Here is a 20,677-nt window from a genome sequence, read left to right on the forward strand (position 1 = left end):
TATAAATAAAAATGTATATCTTCAAATATACATAGATGTATGAATAAATCCTATTATCTCTTCTACTTACCTCTGTGTGCCTAATTTAACATATAAAGGGGGCTATGCACTAAGCTCCGATAAGTCACTTTTAGAGCGCAAAGTGTTCTTAGAACGTGATTTTTTGCTCAACCCGATGCACTAAGCAACGCAAACAGGCACTTTGCGCTCTAAAAATGACTTTTTTCCGGAATTTTTTCTAAGTCCAACTTTGCTCGTTCATAACCCTGTTTGCGTTAAATTCTGCCCTTAAGCGGGATGCACTAAGCAACGCAACCTTAGCGTACGCGAAAGTTGCGTTGATCAGAACACGTCAGGTCAGAGTAGACGCAAAAAAAACTGGACTTAGAAAAATGATTGCTTTTCATTTTTACATGCGCAAAACCCATACAACAGGCCAGCGGGTGTCCCCGGCTGACCCCGCGGGGGCCGCGGGGGGAGCCCGGGGGTCGCACGGGTGTCCCCGGCTTACCCCGCAGGGGGTCCGGGGGTGGGGGTCCCCGTCTGATCCCGAGGGTCAGTACATTTACTCAGAGGGGTAGAAGGGTGGTCCTCTAAGGCGGGGGGGGGGAGGGGACGGTGCGTGCACAAGCGCTAAACGCGATCTGCGGTCTCCCGGAGAAAGGGGGCGTGGTCGGGGATTTGCGGACCTTGCAGCACGGCGCGGCTGCACCTTCAGTGTGACGGTGTCTTCTGGGCTTACCCCGCAGGAGTCCGGGGGTAGAGGGTAGGGTGGGGTAGGGGTCCGTGGGTGTTCAGGGTTCCCCGTTGGCATGCGTGACCAATCGTGTGCCACCCCCAAATACAAGTATCCATACAAATTAATACAAACCCATAACACATACAGTACAGTATTGTAGTGTAATAAAAAAATATTCTCCACATATGTATAATTCTGCATTTCACTTTTTAACATACATTCAGATGGAGAAAGAAAGTACATTTACTCAGAGGGGTACAGGGGTGGTCCTCCAAGCTGTCTAGGGGGTCCACGGATGTTGGCGTGAATATATCTGTATCCCCCGGACATGATAGTCAATAATTCAATTTAAAGGTGAACACATGTTTGATTTACATTTTAGATCAATTTAATTACATGTATCTTCTAAACTTGATAGTGTTCCATCAAAAGTTAGCAGGGGGTTAATTTTAAAGGGCAGTAGTCCCGTCATCACCAAACAAACATCTTGTCAATAATCCACCCTTCTGACACAGCTTTATACAAACAAACCATTACTTCTTGAGATGTAACACGTTCATGACTCAATATGTTTCATACAAATGTTATGATAGAGTTATTATTTTATGGCAATTACTCATATTGTGTCGCAGCATCGCTTACATTGTGTATTTTGGAATGGTGTGTAATTGATGATGACATCACATTTCATTATGTGTGTAACACATCTAAATTAAAGTACAATGAATTTTAGAATGACTACAATTCATGTGTTCACAGTACTATCCAACACACGTGTCATCAATTATAATCATGTGACTAATTAGTCTGCCCATTTAAACAATAGAAGGAGGCATTTACCTTCCACGGTGAAATGGAACCGCCATCAGATTGCGCTTTTCTGGTGTTTTGATGAGGAGGAGGAGGGAGATTATGTTGGAGAGGAGAGAGAGAGGAGAGAGAGAGGAGAGAGAGAGGAGAGAGAGAGAGGAGAGAGAGAGGAGAGAGAGAGAGAGAGAGAGGAGAGAGAAGAGAGAGAGAGAAATATATATACACACACAGTAAGTACAGTAGGAAACATGCTTACCCTGTGCTTTCTCTCTCTAGATTTCTGCAGTGCGCTTATAACTATTAAATACCCCCTTTTATAACAGAAATAATAATTCCCTTAACAGAAACGCTGTCTCTAAAACACTAATTAGCATTGACCTCTTCAGTTCTGCAGAGCACTGTGTGTTTGCAGCGTGTCCCTGACAGCCGGGCACGGAGGGGTAACGTGAGGGATATTTCTAACAGGGTAATTATATAACCGGTGGGACGGAGTTATCCCAGGAGAGGCGCAGGGAATTCCCTTGGGACACTGGAAATGCACAAATCTATTTGTATTTTATTTTAAGAGATTTAGGGCCTCATTCCTGTAGCTTCGATAAAATCACTGCCAAATGGAACGGTTTGGCAAGACCCTACTTGACAGTCTGACATTTGTGTTATGAGAGCTGCATCTCCCTGCACAGGCCTTACAGGCGATCTCCCTGCACAGAGAGAGCTGCATCTCCCTGCACAGCTCTAACAGGCGATCTCCCTGCACAGAGAGAGACACCTCTCCCTGCACAGCTCTTACAGGCGATCTCCCTGCAAAGAGAGAGCCACCTCTCCTGCACAGCTCTTACAGGCGATCTCCCTGCACAGAGAGAGCTGCATCTCCCTGCACAGCTCTTACAGGTGATCTCCCTGCACAGAGAGAGCTGCTTCTCCCTGCACAGCTCTTACTAGCCATCTCTCTGCACAGAGAGAACTGCATCTCCCTGCACAGCTCTTACAGGCGATCTCCCTGCACAGCTCTTGCAGGCGATTTCTCTGGTTTAATTTAAATTTTAATAACAGAGTATTGAATCAGGAGCTGAACTACATTAATTTCAGACTCTGGGACCCCTGTTTTCCCATTCCGGGCCTGTAACTCGGGAAGCAGGGGGTCCCCGAGGTTGAAATTAATGTGGTTCAGCTCAGGAGACCTCCTGCTTCAATACTCTGTTATTAAAATAAAAACAGCTTGATTACCTTAGTGGCAAGCCGCTAAGGCAATGGAGGGGTTAAACCAGAGTACTTAGTTTCTTGGGGATAGAGGGTGTGGGTGAAGGGGGTAGTTGCCCCAGGGTGGATGGTTAGGCCTACAGGGATGGTTGCGGGAGGGGGTTAATCCCTTCACTACCATAACCGTGCTAACCCTTCCTGCTACCCACGTCGAGAAACCTAACCACCCAACATGGGACAACTACCCCCTTCACCCACCCCCTGTACCCCCAAGAAACATTAAAAGACAACAAAAGGTCAACAACCCTACTGAAGCGCCACCGTGACGTGGCCATTGCTCGGCCCGCCGCGCCAAAACGCAAGAGCGTCGAACATTGTGCAGGCGCACGCAGACAGCTACTGGGGCCGGACCCATAGAGTGCCGTACCTTGTGTGCGCCGTGCTCGCAATCGCGCAGTGGCTCCAATGACTGATGGTAACTCTGGTGCAGTGGTGGATAAATTGAATTCTGGCCAACCCGCCCGGATGCACATCAGAGATGAACATCCCATCCCAACATTTCTCCCTCTCCTCTCTCCTCTCTCTACCTCTCTCTCTCTCTCTCTCTCCCTCTCTCTCTTGACCTCTCTCTCTCGACCTCTCTCTCACTCTCTCTCTCTCTCTCTCTCTCTCTCTCTCTTTCGACCCCTCTCTCTCTCTCTCTCTCTCTCTCTCATCCTCCCTCCCTCTCTCTCTCTCTCTCTCTCTCTTGACCCCTCTCTCTCTCTGCCTCCCTATCTCTCTCATACATTCTTCTCTGTCATTATAATGCCAATATTAATTAAGAATAAGCTGTGGAAGATCGTTGGCCAACACATCCGAGTGATAATTATGTTTGTTGTAGGGTATCTTATCCTGCTCATCTCTTCAATGGTCAAGGTCTTCTAATCCATTGGTCTTGTATCTCTGTGTGTATCTCTCCATCTCATCGTCTCTCTCCGTCTCTCTCTCTCTCCCATATTACATCATCCTTCTTGTTTCCCTTTTTTCAGCTCTTACAACTGTAGCCCCCTTTCCCCTGTGTCCAGTGAAACTACCTGCACTGCCGAGTGGCAAACAGGAGGCCTGATCCTCTATGGAAGAGAGCCTGGGATGATCTTGTTCATTAGCACACAGTGCCTCCACCTGAGAAGGATCCTGACACAGTAGGATAACCCCTCCCACGACAATACAGCAGTAAATACACACTTGGTATGATAAAGGAATATTTACTGAACACATAAACTCTACTAAACAACTGTGCAACACCATACATACAATATTAACCCCGGGGAATATCCCCACAGTACTTGGGGTATGGTGGTATTAACATCTCCAGTGTCCGTCCCACAAATGTCAGTCCTCACCCAAACGTGTAGGCAGTAGCGCTAACCCTGAGGTCCAGTGGGAGTGTGTCCTTTTAAGAGTCTCTTTAGTGACCTCATGGTCTGGTCCAAGACCACAGGCCATAGTCCACGCCCACCGCATTTGTCTAGTCCTTGGTGTACTAACACTGATACTTCTATGGTGGAATTGTCCCTATCTCAGGGCCATCCCTGTAGCAGCCACAAACTATTAATGGTCGGGGTCTAGCTGGGGCCTGCAAGGTAACTCTAGGCCTAGTCTGTGAGCTTGGAGGTTGTTTGAACTGGGGCGCTCCCTAGGATTTGTGGCGGAGAACGTGCTGCAACGCCTAAGCTATTTAAATAAATTGGAATATAGATATGTGATTGTGTACGAAGTGTAAAAGAGTATATAAAAATATATACTGGCCCTTTTTTGATTTCCTGGTTGCTGCTTGACTTCGGAGAAGGGAATCCCGTCTCCTTCTTAGCGTGGCAGTTGTGGTGTGAAGATAGTCAGCGCAAACCTCACGGGCCTCCCGATGTCGATGGAACCGAATGAAATAAAAGGATATGGATAAAAAAGAATTAAAATCTCAGTGTATTAGATACACATGTGGGGGATGGGGGAAGAGGGGGGGGGGAAAGGGGGAGGGGGGTGAGGGCAGGGGGTGGGAGCAAGGAGGAGGATAATGCTGGAGGGGTTGATAATTGGTTTTCCACTTTAACTAATCAAAGAATACATAAAATTATGGATTCAGTGACTCACACGGGCTTGTGTGGTGTCTCTCCCTCAACGCTGACTGTAGTGGATTTATTACAGACTCATATGCTGGAGTCTCAATATACATAAAACTCACACGGCCTGATGTGAGTCCTTGTCCTCAGAGGGTGATGTCCTGTATGGATGGTGTCTGGGTTGTCTCAGCAGAGTTATCCCCCGATGGGTGTAGTGTGTGAGTGTCTCCTCTCCCCGTTCCCAGATGACCAAAAGGAGTGTATGCCAACAAGGTTTAACAACAATAAAAAAGGTCTTTAATGGGTATACAGTGGAGACATAAGCATATGAAATGCAAACATGTGGTGAACCATAAAAAGTATAGAACAATCTATGACAAAAGTCTGTGAGCTACTGACACCCGGACACTTTCTGTCCCTTCAGCTCCCTGTCTCCGACTGGCGTGGTCCCTGCAGCATGCCAAATGTATCCTTTTCCCTCACAGAGATTCTGGGAGCCCTATTGGCTTCTGCGTGTCATGTGGTGAGCAGCCCCTGGGGTTGCTGGGACTTGTAGTTCCGTGCAGAGCCTTTCTCTAATGGCCGCCACACTATACATTGCGCATGCGCTTAGACTGGACAGTGCATGCGTGATGGCTTTAAGATGGCGGCCTCCCGACTGCCGGAACTTCGCGGAGCTCCAGAGTACCGGAGCGCTCCCACTGACCCCACAACTCTCTCTCTACCTTGACGGGTCCGTCCGCGGCTCTGGCGGTACCCGGATTACTGCAGCCACCTCCGCACTCGCTACAGTGGTAAGTGGGGACCCGGCTACACAATTTTTTAATAAGTCTGACCCTTCCACCCTGATCTCTCTTCTTCTCACATTGTATAGAAAAACACACACACATATAATACAGGAATTTATTTATTTTTATTCAACATATGAACATTCCCTTCTGTCTGTGTCACTGTGTCACCCTGCGGGGGAGGGACAGACTCATAGCTCCCTTCTGTCTGTGTCACTGTGTCACCCTGTGGGGGGAGGGACAGACTCATACCTCCCTTCTGTCTGTGTCACTGTGTCACCCTGCGGGGGAGGGACAGGCTCATAGCTCCCTTCTGTCTGTGTCACTGTGTCACCCTGCGGGGGGAGGGACAGACTCATAGCTCCCTTCTGTCTGTGTCACTGTGTCACCCTGCGGGGGAGGGACAGACTCATAGCTCCCTTCTGTCTGTGTCACTATGTCACCCTGCGGGGGGAGGGACAGACTCATAGCTCCCTTCTGTCTGTGTAACTGTGTCACCCTGCATGGGGAGGGACAGACTCATAGCTCCCTTCTGTCTGTGTCACTGAAACACCCTGCATCGGGAGGGGCAGACTCATAGCTCCCTTCTGTCTGTGTCACTGTGTCACCCTGCGGGGGGGAGGGACAGAATCATAGCTCCCTTTTGTCTGTGTCACCCTGCGGGGGAGGGACAGACTCATAGCTCCCTTCTCTCTGTGTCACCATGCGGGGGAGGGACAGACTCATAGCTCCCTTCTGTCTGTGTAACTTTGTCACCCTGAGGGGTGAAGGACAGAATCAAAGCTCCCTTCTGTCTGTGTCACTATCAACCTGCATTGGGAGGGACAGACTCATAGCTCCATTCTGTCTGTGTCACTGCATCATCCTGCAGGGGGAGGGACAGATTCATACTGCTGCGGCACAGTTTATTCGAGCATTTGCCCGTTCTGTGCCGCAGCAGTAGCCTGGCGCGCGCCCGAGTGTGACGGGCGCACGCCGAAGCAGCGGAAGAGCGCCCTCTGATCGGGGCGCTCTCCCTACCGCTGCCGGGTCCGCCGGGTCCCCCGGAACCCCCTGCCGCTGTCCCGCGATCGCGGGACACCAGGGCTCCCTCGGGGAGCCCCTGGACACGCGTGCAGGGGGCGCACGCTCCCGATGACGCGTGACCGCGCGTCTATGACGCGCGGCACGCCGAGGGGCGGCCACTAGCAAGCCGGGAGATTTCCCGGCTTGCGGTACCGACCACACTTCAATAAAGTGTGTCGGTAGTGTAGCTCCCTTCTGTCTGTGTCACTGTGTCACCCTGCGGGGGGAGGGACAGACTCATAGCTCCCTTCTATCTGTTTCACCCTGCAGGGGGAGGGACAGACTCATACAGTGACACAGACAGAAGGGAGCTACTGTATGAGTCTGTCCCCCCCCGCAGGGTGACACAGTGACACAGACAGAAGGGAGCTACTGTGTCACCCTGTGTGGGATGGACAGACTCATAGCTCCCTTCTGTCCGTGTCACTGTGTCACCCTGCGGGGGGGAGGGACAGACTCATAGCTCCCTTCTGTCTGTGTAACTGTGTCACCCTGCATGGGGAGGGACAGACTCATAGCTCCCTTCTGTCTGTGTCACTGAAACACCCTGCATCGGGAGGGACAGACTCATAGCTCCCTTCTGTCTGTGTCACTGTGTCACCCTGCGGGGGGGAGGGACAGAATCATAGCTCCCTTTTGTCTGTGTCACCCTGCGGGGGAGGGACAGACTCATAGCTCCCTTCTCTCTGTGTCACCATGCGGGGGAGGGACAGACTCATAGCTCCCTTCTGTCTGTGTAACTTTGTCACCCTGAGGGGTGAAGGACAGAATCAAAGCTCCCTTCTGTCTGTGTCACTATCAACCTGCATTGGGAGGGACAGACTCATAGCTGAATTCTGTCTGTGTCACTGCATCATCCTGCAGGGGGAGGGACAGATTCATAGCTCCCTTCTGTCTGTGTCACTGTGTCACCCTGCGGGGGGAGGGACAGACTCATAGCTCCCTTCTATCTGTTTCACCCTGCAGGGGGAGGGACAAACTCATACAGTGACACAGACAGAAGGGAGCTACTGTATGAGTCTGTCCCCCCCCGCAGGGTGACACAGTGACACAGACAGAAGGGAGCTACTGTGTCACCCTGTGTGGGATGGACAGACTCATAGCTCCCTTCTGTCCGTGTCACTGTGTCACCCTGCGGGGGGAAGGACAGACTCATAGCTCCCTTCTGTCTGTGTCACTGTCTCACCCTGCGGGGGGAGGGACAGACTCATAGCTCCCTTCTGTCTGTGTCACTGTCACCCTGCGGGGGGAGGGACAGACTCATATCCCCCCTCTGTCTGTGTCAGTGTACAGTATATGTCCCTCGGAAGATCAGAGTATGTTATTGGCCTTGGCGTTTCTTGGTGGAACACACAACAAAATACAAACCGGTGCCAAAAGAAATGTCCAAAGACAGTCAATATTGATTCCAATTGGAGTAAGATGAAAGAGGATAGCTTCAATATTTGCACTTCCAGAAAAATAGATTTTCCACAGCCAGATGGTACATCATATGTGAAAAAATGAACAGAAAACATATCATAATGCAAACTGCTACATAATGACTATATATTGCAAACATAAAGACAAACAACAAGTAACAATGAACAAATAAGGCTGACTAAAAAAAGAGCTATTTTAATACAACAATTAATATACAATTACAAATAAGAACACTGACAAGCCACTGGTCCGGTTGGTGTAAAACCAAAATCCTACTCACAAGAACTTCGGAGTAAAATCACAGTGTGCTGCAGTCTTTGGGGATATCAGCTTGTCCTCCGGTGGCGTCGGGCAAATCCAAACACCGCCCTGATGCTGTAGCCCTTCCTAGGACGATTGCTCGTCACTGGTGGGCGTCTTGGAGGAACGACTTCTTCCTACTGCTGCGGGACACTGCGCGTGACCGCGGGGCCTGCGTGAGTTCGTAGAAGCTCATACACTAAGACCCTACGCGTTTCGTGCGCATGCGCACTTCATCAGGGGTAAAAGTGAGAACTGGGCGTGGAGCATTTATAAATGGTTAGAGTGGCTATCATTGGATAATACATTAGTCCACTTGTTGCTAATAACAAACACATTGATTGGTCTAAATGCTCACCAATCTTGCCCAGTATTAAAGGCAGCCTTACTATTGCAGCACAAACAAACATTAGTACAAAACAATACGCAGACAACATATACAATTACTCTTAAATAAATACATTATAAAATGACCATAGCATTGATGTTCTTCATTTTAGTGATGCACTTATGAGGTTTGACCCTATTACAAAGAATTGGATGAACAAGGGACTACAAATGACATAATGCTGATTCCAACATCAATTTAAAAAAAGCTCCCAATTCAAAGTCAATATTCAGGCCACTTGGAGAGAGGGTTTTAAACTCATTGATCCAACAGGTTTCACGCCTACTGGTCTGTTGGAGTCGGTCCCCCCCTCTCCAATTGGCCGATACCAATTCTATGACTTGACACATCAGTCCCTGTGGGTTTTTGTTATGATGTGTATAAAAATGACGAGACACACTATGTGTTGTTAATCCCTTTTTTATATTATATATATATATATATAGAGAGAGAGAGAGAGAGAGAAGAAACGACCTAGGCGCAAATAAGCCAGGAAAGAGACAAAGAGAAAAACATCATAGGGCAGTATGTCAGTTAAATTCAGATTATAGGTGGTAAGATATGCACTTACAATTAATTCAGCAAATTAAAGCCTTTAATCATCAATGGGACTCAGGAACTCTGCTTCTGGTGGTCTTTGTAATTTCTGTATATATTATATACTTTGCCTTAGGCAAAGACCTAAGGCAAATTACAAAGACCACCAGAAGCAGAGTTCCTGAGTCCCATTGAGGATTAAAGGCTTTAATTTGCTGAATTAATTGTAAGTGCATATCTTACCACCTATAATCTGAATTTAACTGACATACTGCCCTATGATGTTTTTCTCTTTGTCTCTTTCCTGGCTTATTTGCGCCTAGGTCGTTTCTTCTCTGTATTATCCATTGCGGCAGGTGTGGAGCCGCAGACCTAATTGGCAGCATTTGAGTAGGGTCAGAATTTAAGGTACAATACCTCTCGGTTGACTGATTGGCCAGGTGTGGTTGTTATTTACAATTGCATCTAACTAAGTGTTTGGAATTTGCGCTGTTTGTATCTTGTTTTTCTATATATATATATATATATATATATATATATATATATATATATATATGTTCGTAGATTCTCCTTTGGAAGCACCTCCCTGTTCTGCCTACATATTGAAGTGTACTGGAGTAAATATATAATATATGCAGAGTGACAATTTATGAAGGATTTAATAGGATATGTCTTCGAAGTAACATTTGATCTAAATGATTTAATGCTTTTGCTGAATGAACAAGCGGTACAAGTGGAACATGTAAAAAAAAAAACTTTTGTAGGCTTAATTAGTCTAGGTCCAGTGTGATCTAAGGGACAGCTCGGGGCTAATTTCTACTTTACATTAGAAGCCTTAGTAAAAATAATATTTGGTTTGCCAGGTAGATGTTGTTTGGGTGTATTATCGCACAAGAGTATTGGCCAATGTTTATTTATAATTTTCTGTATTTTTGGTATATACTGTGTTATGAACGACGCACCATAACTGGACTCTTTTTGTGCCTTTTTGTCAGTATTCTTATATTCTAAGAGAGTATTTCTATCCAACTTCTCTACTTGTGAGAGCCTCTTCTAAGAGGCTCTCTGAATATTTTGTTTCTTTACACTTTTGCTTTAATTCTTCTGCCTGGACTACAAACTCTTCCTGATTTAGAGCAATTACGCCTCAAGCGGACCAATTGCCCCTTGGGTATATTGCGTATCCAGCTAGGGTTATGCTGGCTGTCAGCTCTTAGCTAATTATTCGCCTGAACGGGCTTAAAGAAAGTTTTCACTTGAATGGTGTTATCTATCACAGAGATACACAAATCTAGAAATCCTATGTGTTGTGTGTTATAATTAAATGTAAATGCAAGATTCCTATCGTTATGATTAAGATACTTAAAAAATATGCCCAATTGTTCCTGAGTACCTGACCAGATAAATAGAACATCATCAATGAAGCAGCGCCAGAGCACCAGGTTTTCCCCGAGGGGACAGTTATTCCAGATATATTCCTCCTCCCAACTGTCCATGTACAAGTTGGCGTAACTCGGGGCAAACCTGGTGCCCATAGCGGTACCGCATACCTGTAAATAAAATTGTGTATTAAAAGAAAAATAATTATGTGTCAGGATATAACAAATACTGTCTAACAAAAATGACTTAAGTTCTGGGGTAATGGTAGAATCTGACTCCAGATTTCAGGATATGGCCTGGCAGCCCTTGGTGTGGTCAATCACGGTGTATAATGAAGTCACATCAGCCGTGACCCATATATAATTGGGCTGCCATTCTAAATCCCTCAAAATCTGTAAAACATGCGTGGTATCGCGCAAATTGGATTTGACCTTAATAACCAAGGGTTGGAGATGGTGATCTATAAATTGTGATAGGTTTGATGATATTGATCCTATACCCGAAATTATCAGTCTACCTGGTGGATGTGTTAGATGATTTTGGGGATAAAATAAAATAACGGTGTGCGTGGGAAGGTTATTTGTAAAAACTCTGCTTCATCCTGTGTGATAGCTCCCCCTTCCAGGCCTTTATCTAGCAGGATTTTAAACTCTATTTTGAACTGGTCCTATGGATTGACATCTAGGGGGAGGTATGTGGTGGTATCCCCAAGGAGTCTCATAGACTCCTTTTATATACTATTGTGTATCCATCACCACTATACCTTCCCCTTTGTCTGCAGATTTGATAACTATTGATTTATTGTTTTCCAATGACTGAAGGGCTGCCTTTTCCTGCATATCAAGATTATCTCTTTGAAATTTGTAGGCTCTGCTGGATTCTTCCAAATCCCTTGTTACTAATTCAACAAATGAACTGACTAGATGCCCCTGTGCAAACTTTGGATAGAACGTGGAACTTTTTAAAAAAAAATCTTTTTGGGTTGAATAGTATCAGACACTGTGATCAGTTCTCTGATCCATCTGATAACTGATTGCATCCTTTGCAATATATTTCTTAAGGGCCAGCTTTCTTGCAAACTTGTAAACATCAATGTGAAGGTTAAAACTATTCGGTCCACAAATAGGAGCAAAGGTCAAGCCTTTGCCAAGTACTTGTTTTTCAATCTTAGTTAAATGGTGTTGACTTATATTAAAAACATTCCGATATGTACTATTTTCCTTTACATGATTTCTCTTTACCTCCTCTTCTCCATCATCAACTGACTTTGTTTTGGGTCAGTAATTCCTGGCAGCCTTGCCTTAGTATTGTTAAGGTATTTTTTGTGTGTTTCACAATTGTTTCACACTACTGTTTTTATTTATTCATTTGATTTCATTATTTAGCTTCTAGCGCTAATTACACCATCTTTTTTTTCCTTGTTTCTTGGTGGAACAGTTGAATATAAGTCCTGAGGATCGGCACTTCTGACAGTACAGTACAGAACCTGTGGGCCACTCTCAGGCTTGGCCCTTACACCCATCTAGGTACTTCTCTTATTTAATGGGTTAATTTGTATCTGGGCATAGAGAACTCCCCCCGCACTCCTGCAGAGAGAGGGAGGGTAGATTTAACAAACACCCCCTCTTAAGAACATCTTCTCACAGCCCCAAAGTTTCCCTTCCTATGAGAGGAACCCCTGTTAGAAGAACATTCCCCTAACCACAGTTAAAATCAATGGGTTTAGTGGCTAATGTTAGTGGTTATTTATTTGCAATGTGAAGCATTTTATTTTAATTTAATGTTTTTAATGGTTTCCATTCATTGTCACTGTGGTAATCCTTGACCTCCTTGTGGGCTTAGCTTACCGCAGTGACAATCAATGGGTTGAGGGGGTTTGGGTTGTTGCCTCAGGGAGGGTGGTTTGGCCTCCCGGGAGAATAGCGGGAGGTGGGGGGATAACCCCTTCATTACTATAGCGGTTAGTAACCGCTATGGTGGTTAAGGGGTTTCAGGCCAGCTGTTTGTTTTCTTTATTTTACTGTCAGTGCCCACTAAAGACGAGGAGGATGCTGAGGCCAGAGGTGAGGGAGGCCTTCAGCCCGGCAGGAGTAAGTACAACTTCTATTTACTATGTGCTGGCTGGGTAATGTATTTTTTATCTGGATAATAAGGCTTTTGTCCATTGTGTTGTGGGGGGTGGGGGGTTGTATTGTATGTCTTTATTTATATAGCGCCATAAATGTACATAGCACTTCACAGTAGTAATACATATCATATAAATAACAAATAATATAAATCAGGTCATGGGAATAAGTGCTTCAGACATAAAAGTAACATTAAGGAAGAGGAGTCCCTGCTCCGAGGAGCTTACAGTCTAATTGGTAGGTAGGGAGAACGTACAGAGACAGTAGGAGGGAGTTCTGGTAAGTGTGTCTGCAGGGGGCCAAGCTTTATGTATCATGTGTCCAGGATTATCCAGTGCTATTCATATGCATCTTTAAGCAGATGTGTCTTAAGGTGGGTCTTAAAGGTGGATAGAGAGGGTGCTAGTCGGGTATTGAGGGGAAGGGCATTCCAGAGGTGCAGGGCAGAAAGTGAGAAAGGTTTAAGGTGGGAGAGAGCTTTAGATACAAAGGGGGTAGAAAGAAGACATCCTTGAGATGAATGCAAGAGTCTGGATGGTGCATAGCGAGAAAGTAGGGCTGAGATGTAAGGAGGGGCAGAAGAATGTAAAGCTTTAAAAGTGAGGAGGAGAATTTTGTGTGTGAATTTGATCGGAAGCCAGGAGAGGGATTTCAGGAGGGGAGATGTGGATACACATTTAGGAAAGAGTAGAGTGATTCTGGCAGCAGCGTTTAGGATAGATTGTAGGGGAGACAGGTGACAGGCAGGAAGGCCGGACAGCAGGAGGTTGCAGTTATTGAGACGTGAGAGAATGAGTGCCTGAGTCAGAGTTTTAGCAGTCGCGTAACAGAGGAAAGGGCGTATCTTTGTGATATTGTGGAGGAAAAAGCGACAAGTTTTAGAAACGTTTTGAATATGAGAGGAGAATGAGAGAGAGGAATCAAGTGTAACCCCTAGGCAGCGTGCTTGGGCTACTGGGTGAATAATCGTAGTTCCAATAGTAATTTGGAAGGAGGCAGTAGGGCCAGGTTTGGGAGGAAGTATAAGGACCTCTGTTTTAGCCATGTTAAGTTTCAGTCGGCGGAGGGACATCCAGGACGATATTCCAGAGAGGCATTTAGAAACTTTGGTCTGTATAGCAGGTGTAAGGTCAGGGGTTGAAAGGTAAATGCGTGTGTCGTCAGCATAGAGGTGATATTTAAACCAAAAAGATGTGATTAGGTCACCTAGAGAGAGTGTGTAAAGAGAAAAGAGAAGGGGTTGTTGGTGATAGAGGTGGTGGTGGGTAGTAGGGTGCCCATTCATTGCCATTGTGGTTATCTGTGCCCCCACATATATTATCAGTGTGTGCTCTGAGGTTGTAAATACTGTACTGTAGCTGGATGCTCTACTGGCCAATAAGAGAGCTTCTGAGCAAGAGACTGTATGGCTCTGATAACCAATAGGAGGGCTTGTTGTTGCTGTGGGGTCAAAGAGGACGAACGGAAGAAAGGAGAGAGAACGTGTGAGGCCTATTCTAGTAGCTCCAGAGTGTGACAAACTGCTTCTAAAGTGCCCGTTACAAGCGTATTGGCTTTGCTATTCTGGGAGTCCTTCTTGCATTTCCAATCTGTGTTTTATTTTTTTCACTCTGGCTCAGTCCTATTGGTTTGTCTAAAAATTCAAAAACATTGCAAATAGAATATAACCACTGACGTACAATCATACTTAAAGTTAAATATTTAACTTTAAATTCTGAGGATTAATTAACATTATTTAAACACATTAGATATTTATTTTCTCTTTATTTTAACCTGTAGCTTTCCCCATGAGACGTTCTCTCGAGTTCATGTCGGGTCGGAACAATATGATGAAACATTTGGGCACAAACATGCAGACCACCAGAGCCCAGCTGGAGGACAGGATGGCGAAGACCTCCATGGCCATGGTGTACTTGCCACGGGCGCTGAGGGAGGCCGGGATAAAGGACACCCAGACACTGAGGAAGGCCAACATGCTGAAGGTGATGAACTTGGCCTCATTGAAGTTGCCAGGGAGCCGCCTGGCCAAGAAGGCAACAATGAAGCTGATGGCAGCCAGGAGGCTGAGATATCCCAGCATGCACCAGAAGGCAGTGGGGGAGCCCTCGTTACACTCAGCGATGATTACCCCAGGTTTGGTTTGGATATTGTTTTCATGGAAGGGAGGAGAGAGGACTAGCCAAGAGATGCACACGAGAAATTGTAAGAAGGAGCAGAAAGCTATGATCGTGTAGGACACCCGAGGGCTGGTCCATTTCCTCAACCTACTTCCCGGTTTGGTGGCCATGAAGGCAAAGACAACCATGATGGTTTTAGCCAAGATGCAGGAGACACAGAGGGCAAATACCATGCCAAAAGCAGCCTGACGCAGAAGACACTTTTCAGGATAGGGGTAACCAATGAAAGCCAAAGAACAGAGGAAGCAGAGGGACAGGGACACGAGGAGAAGACAACTGAGGGTGTAGTTGTTGGCTCTGACAATGGGAGTGTTCTTATAATGGATGAAAAGTCCAAAGATGGAAACTGGGATCATGGAGGAAAATACACTGGTAGCAGTCAAGGTGGCACCCAAGGGCTCTTCATACGAGAGGAACTCAATGGCCTTTGAGAGACATCTGTCTTTCTGGAGACTAGGCCACATATCCCACGGACACATGGAGCAATCAACCGAGTCTGAAAGATAAAGGTATGAAAAAGAGACTTAAACATCTAACATCTTTTGTTTGGTCCATGGCACTTATGAGATCTGCTCACCTGTCTGGTTGGAGATCTCTCCTTGGGGACAGAGGACACAATGGAAGCAGCAGACAGGCTCCCCTCTTCTCAACACCCTCATGAACCCAGGGGGGCAACTCTGGCTGCAGACAGATTGCGGAACCTTGGGGACAATGTATGTTGAACACGTTACGATATGCTATGTGGTAAGAGGAACAAGGCTCCCTGTTATGTGTTACTGTGTCACACTGCAGTGGGACGGGCAAACATATAGCTCCATTCTGTCTCTCTCACTGTGTCACCCTGTGATGGATAGAATAAACTTGATGTGCCAAAAGTCACTTCTCTCTCATTTCTAAATCCCCTGTGGCGGGATGGAGAAATTCCATGGGACATAGGTTCAACTGACAAAGAAGAAATGTTTAAAAAGATATAATTGTAAACTTTCAAGATCTCCCAATAATAATAATACAGTATTTTTCTAAAACACTGCCAACATACTGTATGTATTGCGGTACACAGAATTGTACACGCACAATTAGTCACTGTCTCATCAAGGTAAGCTTCTAATTCTAGGCTAGGACTAGATAAAGTGTCCTGCCCAAGTTCACAAGAAGAACTGACACTGAGATTCGAACAAGATTAACCAACTCAAATACTTGTGCGTTTCCATTTGTAAAGCACGATTGTCTCTGTTATCTTGAGTTAACAGACACTGCCATGTTCTGTATAAGCAGAACTCACACTCAAAGCCTTGACACTGCATACCTGTCTGCTCCCTGATGCCCACATCATGGCACTTGCATTGATATTAAAGGTGTTTCCATCTGAGGCCGCGGTATCGTAGCTTCCCACCTTGACCTGCCTCATCATGCCATCTGCACCCAGCTGCCAGTTCACAATATCGTACACTGCTGGTGGGTCCCCATTCCTATCAAAGAAGACCTCTCTCCCATTGCTCATCCTCACCCGTACATTCTGGATGTAGTGTAACAGCTGCAGGGGGGAGAAGGATCATCCCTCATTTATTTGCCCTCTATGGACTGACATAATCTAATAAACAGATTATCCAATCTCTCAACCCTTCCAAGATGATGGATTTTGAGGGACTTCTTTCCGCCAGGTGTGGGATTTGAAATGGCACATGATGGTGCAGTGTGTGAAGCCATTTACTCTGCCTTGTGTTTGTAATCTTGGGTCCCTGTTATTCCACTTCTCCGAACAAGGGCTGATCGCACCTTTTTCTAGGAGAAGGCTCTGCATACTCGACCACAGAGTTATAACAATCGTTACCTGTCTGAAGTTTGTATGGAAAATAATTATGTGCTACTCGGTGAAGTGGAGAAAGTAAGAGAGATGCCATGTGAAATCTATAATACAGGCTTTAGGTCTTCTAAATAAAATGAAAATAAAAAATAAAACTTGCTGATGCAGCGGCCATTATTTGAACACATCACGGCGCCGATTTTGAGTTCTCTGCTGTTCACCACGCAGCATGAAGGTGGCCAATTGCCCCAGGCACCCGCGCTTATGTACATGACGCGTGAAGTGTTCGAATAACGGCCGCTGCATCAGTACAGTACCACTAGGAAAAGATTTTTTTTTTAAATTTGGTTAATCATATGGGGTTAACTTTCAAAATAGGTCATACAAGGAGGAATTGATCAAGAGGGGAAAGAGGGGAAGGATAGGGACTTTCACGATCGTGATTTCAAAAGTTACAAAGACGCACTGATACATAACCCCTCAATAGTATTGCACACCAAGGTCTTATTTTTACTTTCACATAAAGCAAAAATGAATAGATTATTACAGTACCTGCCATGGCTTGAAGCTCTGAATATCTGTACAACTTCCATTATGAAATGGTCCTCTCCCCTCCTGGCATGTTTGCAGATCATGCAGAGCGGTGGCTATGATATAAATCGCTATATAAAGGTTGGAGGGACCTCTTAAAATGGAAACGTCATTGTAACTGTTCTGGATACTGTCTAGATCCTCCTTTCCTGTACACAACATTGCAGGATTGTCATATGAGCCGGAGAGGTTTCTCTGGTCCAAGAACTTGCATCCAAAAGCTTCTTCCCAGAACTTCTTGGTCCAAGTTTCCCCCGGGGTGTTGACAGGGTGGATATTGTTTAAATACCCTCTAAACCCTGTCATCTTTGTGCTATGGAAGGCAAAACCAATGCAGCCAGAGAGTATAGTAGAATATTTGTCCATTAATAATATGTTTGAGATAGACCAAGCTTCACTGGCAACGAAGATCTTTCCAGTTACTTTCTGCTTCAGCATCTCATTCAGGAGTGGTACCATGTCAACATCAGTGCAGAAGACCACCACAGCTTTGGCTGTTGACTCTCTTATGACTCTGGTGAGGTGGGGGGCATTCTTATCCTCACGGTTGGCAATTATATATTCTGTGAAGGCCACACAAGCTCCAGCCCTGAGGATCTCTTGTTTAATTACTTGGATGCCCTGTTGCCCATAGTCATCTCCCAAAGCCACCAACCCAACCCAAGTCCAGCCAAAATGCAACACCAGCTGGGCCAATCCTTGGGACTGGAAGGCATCACTGGGGACAGTCCTGAAGAAGGAAGGGAACTGCATCTGGTCACTCAGGAGGGAGCTGGTCGAGTAGTGACTGATCTAAGGTGATAAATTGGGGTTTGATGAGGTACAAATAACCTCTTTCATTAAGAATAGAAATATCAGTTGAGCTATTAGTTCATATTATCTTATTGCTGCTCTCTGAGGCATCATATTAAAAAATAAATAAAACAATAAAACAATTAAAAATAGGTAATTCACACCATTGATAAGGCATACTGTATGCATCTATCCTAGTATGCATTGAGGACAAATCTGTGAAAAGAAAGTATGAATTTGTTTGAACATTGGTATCTGTACAGTAGGTGGCGAGTGTAGCATCGTTGTTGCAAAGGGAATAGTGTGATAAGAGGTTCAGCACTCTGGACAGCTCCCACTGATCCTTACCTGTGGGTATCTGTACAGACCCAGGATATGAGCCATGAGAATGGAGAAGGTGGAGATGGAGTGTCCAATGATGGCAGCCAGAGGTGGCTTCTCCCGGCAAGAGAAATTGGGGATACCCTGGTTTCGACCTGTTATAATTTTCAGGGTCCCATCCAGCTCCTTCTGTAGTATGCAACAAGAGTCATAGATTTGAAATCCAAGGGTGATGTTTGGGAGGAGATCTTGTCGTCTGTTGATCTCCTCAACGGTGAACCTTGTGGCCTGGAACTGCTGGTAGACTTCAGAATAGAATCTGGGGGTGAAACATCAGAACCCTCGCATGCAATATGTCTAGAGAAGTTGAGGAGGGTAGATGGAAGATAGAAAAGGTGATGGGGCAAAAGTCTGTGCAGAACTGGTCTAAAATGCACGAGAGAGAGAGAATAAAGATGAAAATTTAGGTACAGAGAGATGGTGAGAGGGAGAGATAGGGTGCAGAATAAAGAGAGGAGGACATGGAGAGAGACTGAGAAGAAAGAGGGAGTCATTAAGAGGGGCAACGGGAGTGGTGATACAAAAACAAATAAAATAGTGTAGAGATAGAACTTGTTAGAGGGGGAGTGGCAAAGAAAGAGGCATGGAGAGGGAAAGAGAGAAGGAGAGATGTGGAGATAAAGGTCGAAAAGGAGAGAGGAGACAGAGAGACAGAGAGAGAGATGGGGAGAGAGGGACAACAGTTAAATTGTAAACGACATTGTAAACCTTACATTTTACAGGCTCCCTGTGGTGGGGTCTCTGTGAAAACGGTTTCCAGGTACTCTACGTCAACATGTATGGGAATCACTATTCCTATTAAGACATCTCCATGCTTGTAGACCCCAGTGAGGTCCGAGCCCCGTAGTTTGCACCCCAGGCTGTCAGAACGAGAGGCAGGAGTGAGGTAGGAGAGAACGAGGTGCCATGTGGACCAGTATAAAAGGGACATCGCTCTGCAACCAGACAGGAGGAGGTTAAATCCTGATCCTTCATTTATAGGACGGGAAATCAGAACCCTGCAATGTAATAGTCACCCACACATTATATACCAGGCATTATTGCTATGTAGGATAATGACATTACCTGAGCTGAAGGTGGAAGTAACTAGAGATACTCATCATCATTATACAGTGCGGCGTGTTCATTATCAGTGTATACTGTAGATACATTATGCAGTACAATGCACCCTGCTAATCCTTTTTAAACACACACAAACACACCTGTCACTGCATCTCAATCATGTGTGTGTATACTGTACATATATTAAATGATCATTATATTGTATATGAATACACATTTATATCTCCAATGTTATTGTATATTTTCCTAGTGTTACTTTTATGTCTGAAGCGCTTTTTGATTAAACAGGAGGAGGGAAAAGGGAGGGGGGGGGGTGGGTCCTGCTCAGCTGAGGATATAAACTTACTGGAGAGGTGCTACCTGGGATAAGGAGTGAATATGTATATCAGAGAGGAAGAACCCCTTGATGCACTCTACTCCACTAACATCGTCAAATAAACACATTTTATTAATGTCACTTAATGAAAACACAATTTACTCAATAAAAACGACTTCTAGCGCTTCCACTAGTTTGTCTCAAGCCAATTACCATAAATATTGGTGAAACCAACTCCTAAATCTGTGTTTCCCAACAAGGAACCCCTCTCTCTCGTTGGGCTGCTGAACATCAAGAGGATACGTCCTCTAATGGATAAGATGTATATACATCAGGCTATACTGGTGTAGGACACAAAATAGCCAATCCACAAATTTTAACTTTTTCTGCAGTGTGTAAAGTGTGCAACAGTGTGTCAGATCATACTGGGTGAGGCCACGCATGCGTCTTCAGGAGCTAGTTCCTGATCTTTCACTGCTGCAAAGTTTGTCTCCTACTAAGGAAGCTAATTATGATATGGGCCGGTCTAAGGTTAGCTGCAGCCAGGTAGTCCACATCTTACCCTGAAGGAGGCCGAAGAGAGCAGGCTGACCATACAGATCCATGGGGGTGTAGCCTTTTGACAGCAGACTTACCCGCATGTGATCCGTGGTGAGTGAGTACAGCCATGGTCCCTACATGATGTGGCAACATTGTGGCT

The 20,677-nt window shown here is 45.5% G+C and overlaps 1 protein-coding gene across 1 annotated transcript; it reads right to left on the reverse strand.

The window, feature by feature from the left end:
- Positions 1 to 14,622: 14,622 nt before the first annotated feature.
- On the reverse strand, positions 14,623 to 19,699 carry LOC142471071 (extracellular calcium-sensing receptor-like). The gene is made up of 7 exons (XM_075577868.1): positions 19,665 to 19,699; positions 19,313 to 19,459; positions 18,567 to 18,858; positions 17,388 to 18,218; positions 16,338 to 16,565; positions 15,609 to 15,732; positions 14,623 to 15,527 (listed from the first exon to the last, which is right to left on the reverse strand). Exons 1-7 carry the CDS (start codon positions 19,697 to 19,699, stop codon positions 14,623 to 14,625), a joined length of 2,562 nt encoding a protein of 853 aa, XP_075433983.1.
- Positions 19,700 to 20,677: the final 978 nt, after the last annotated feature.

Source organism: Ascaphus truei, chromosome 20 (assembly GCF_040206685.1).
Source record: "Ascaphus truei isolate aAscTru1 chromosome 20, aAscTru1.hap1, whole genome shotgun sequence".
NCBI lineage: Eukaryota > Metazoa > Chordata > Amphibia > Anura > Ascaphidae > Ascaphus > Ascaphus truei.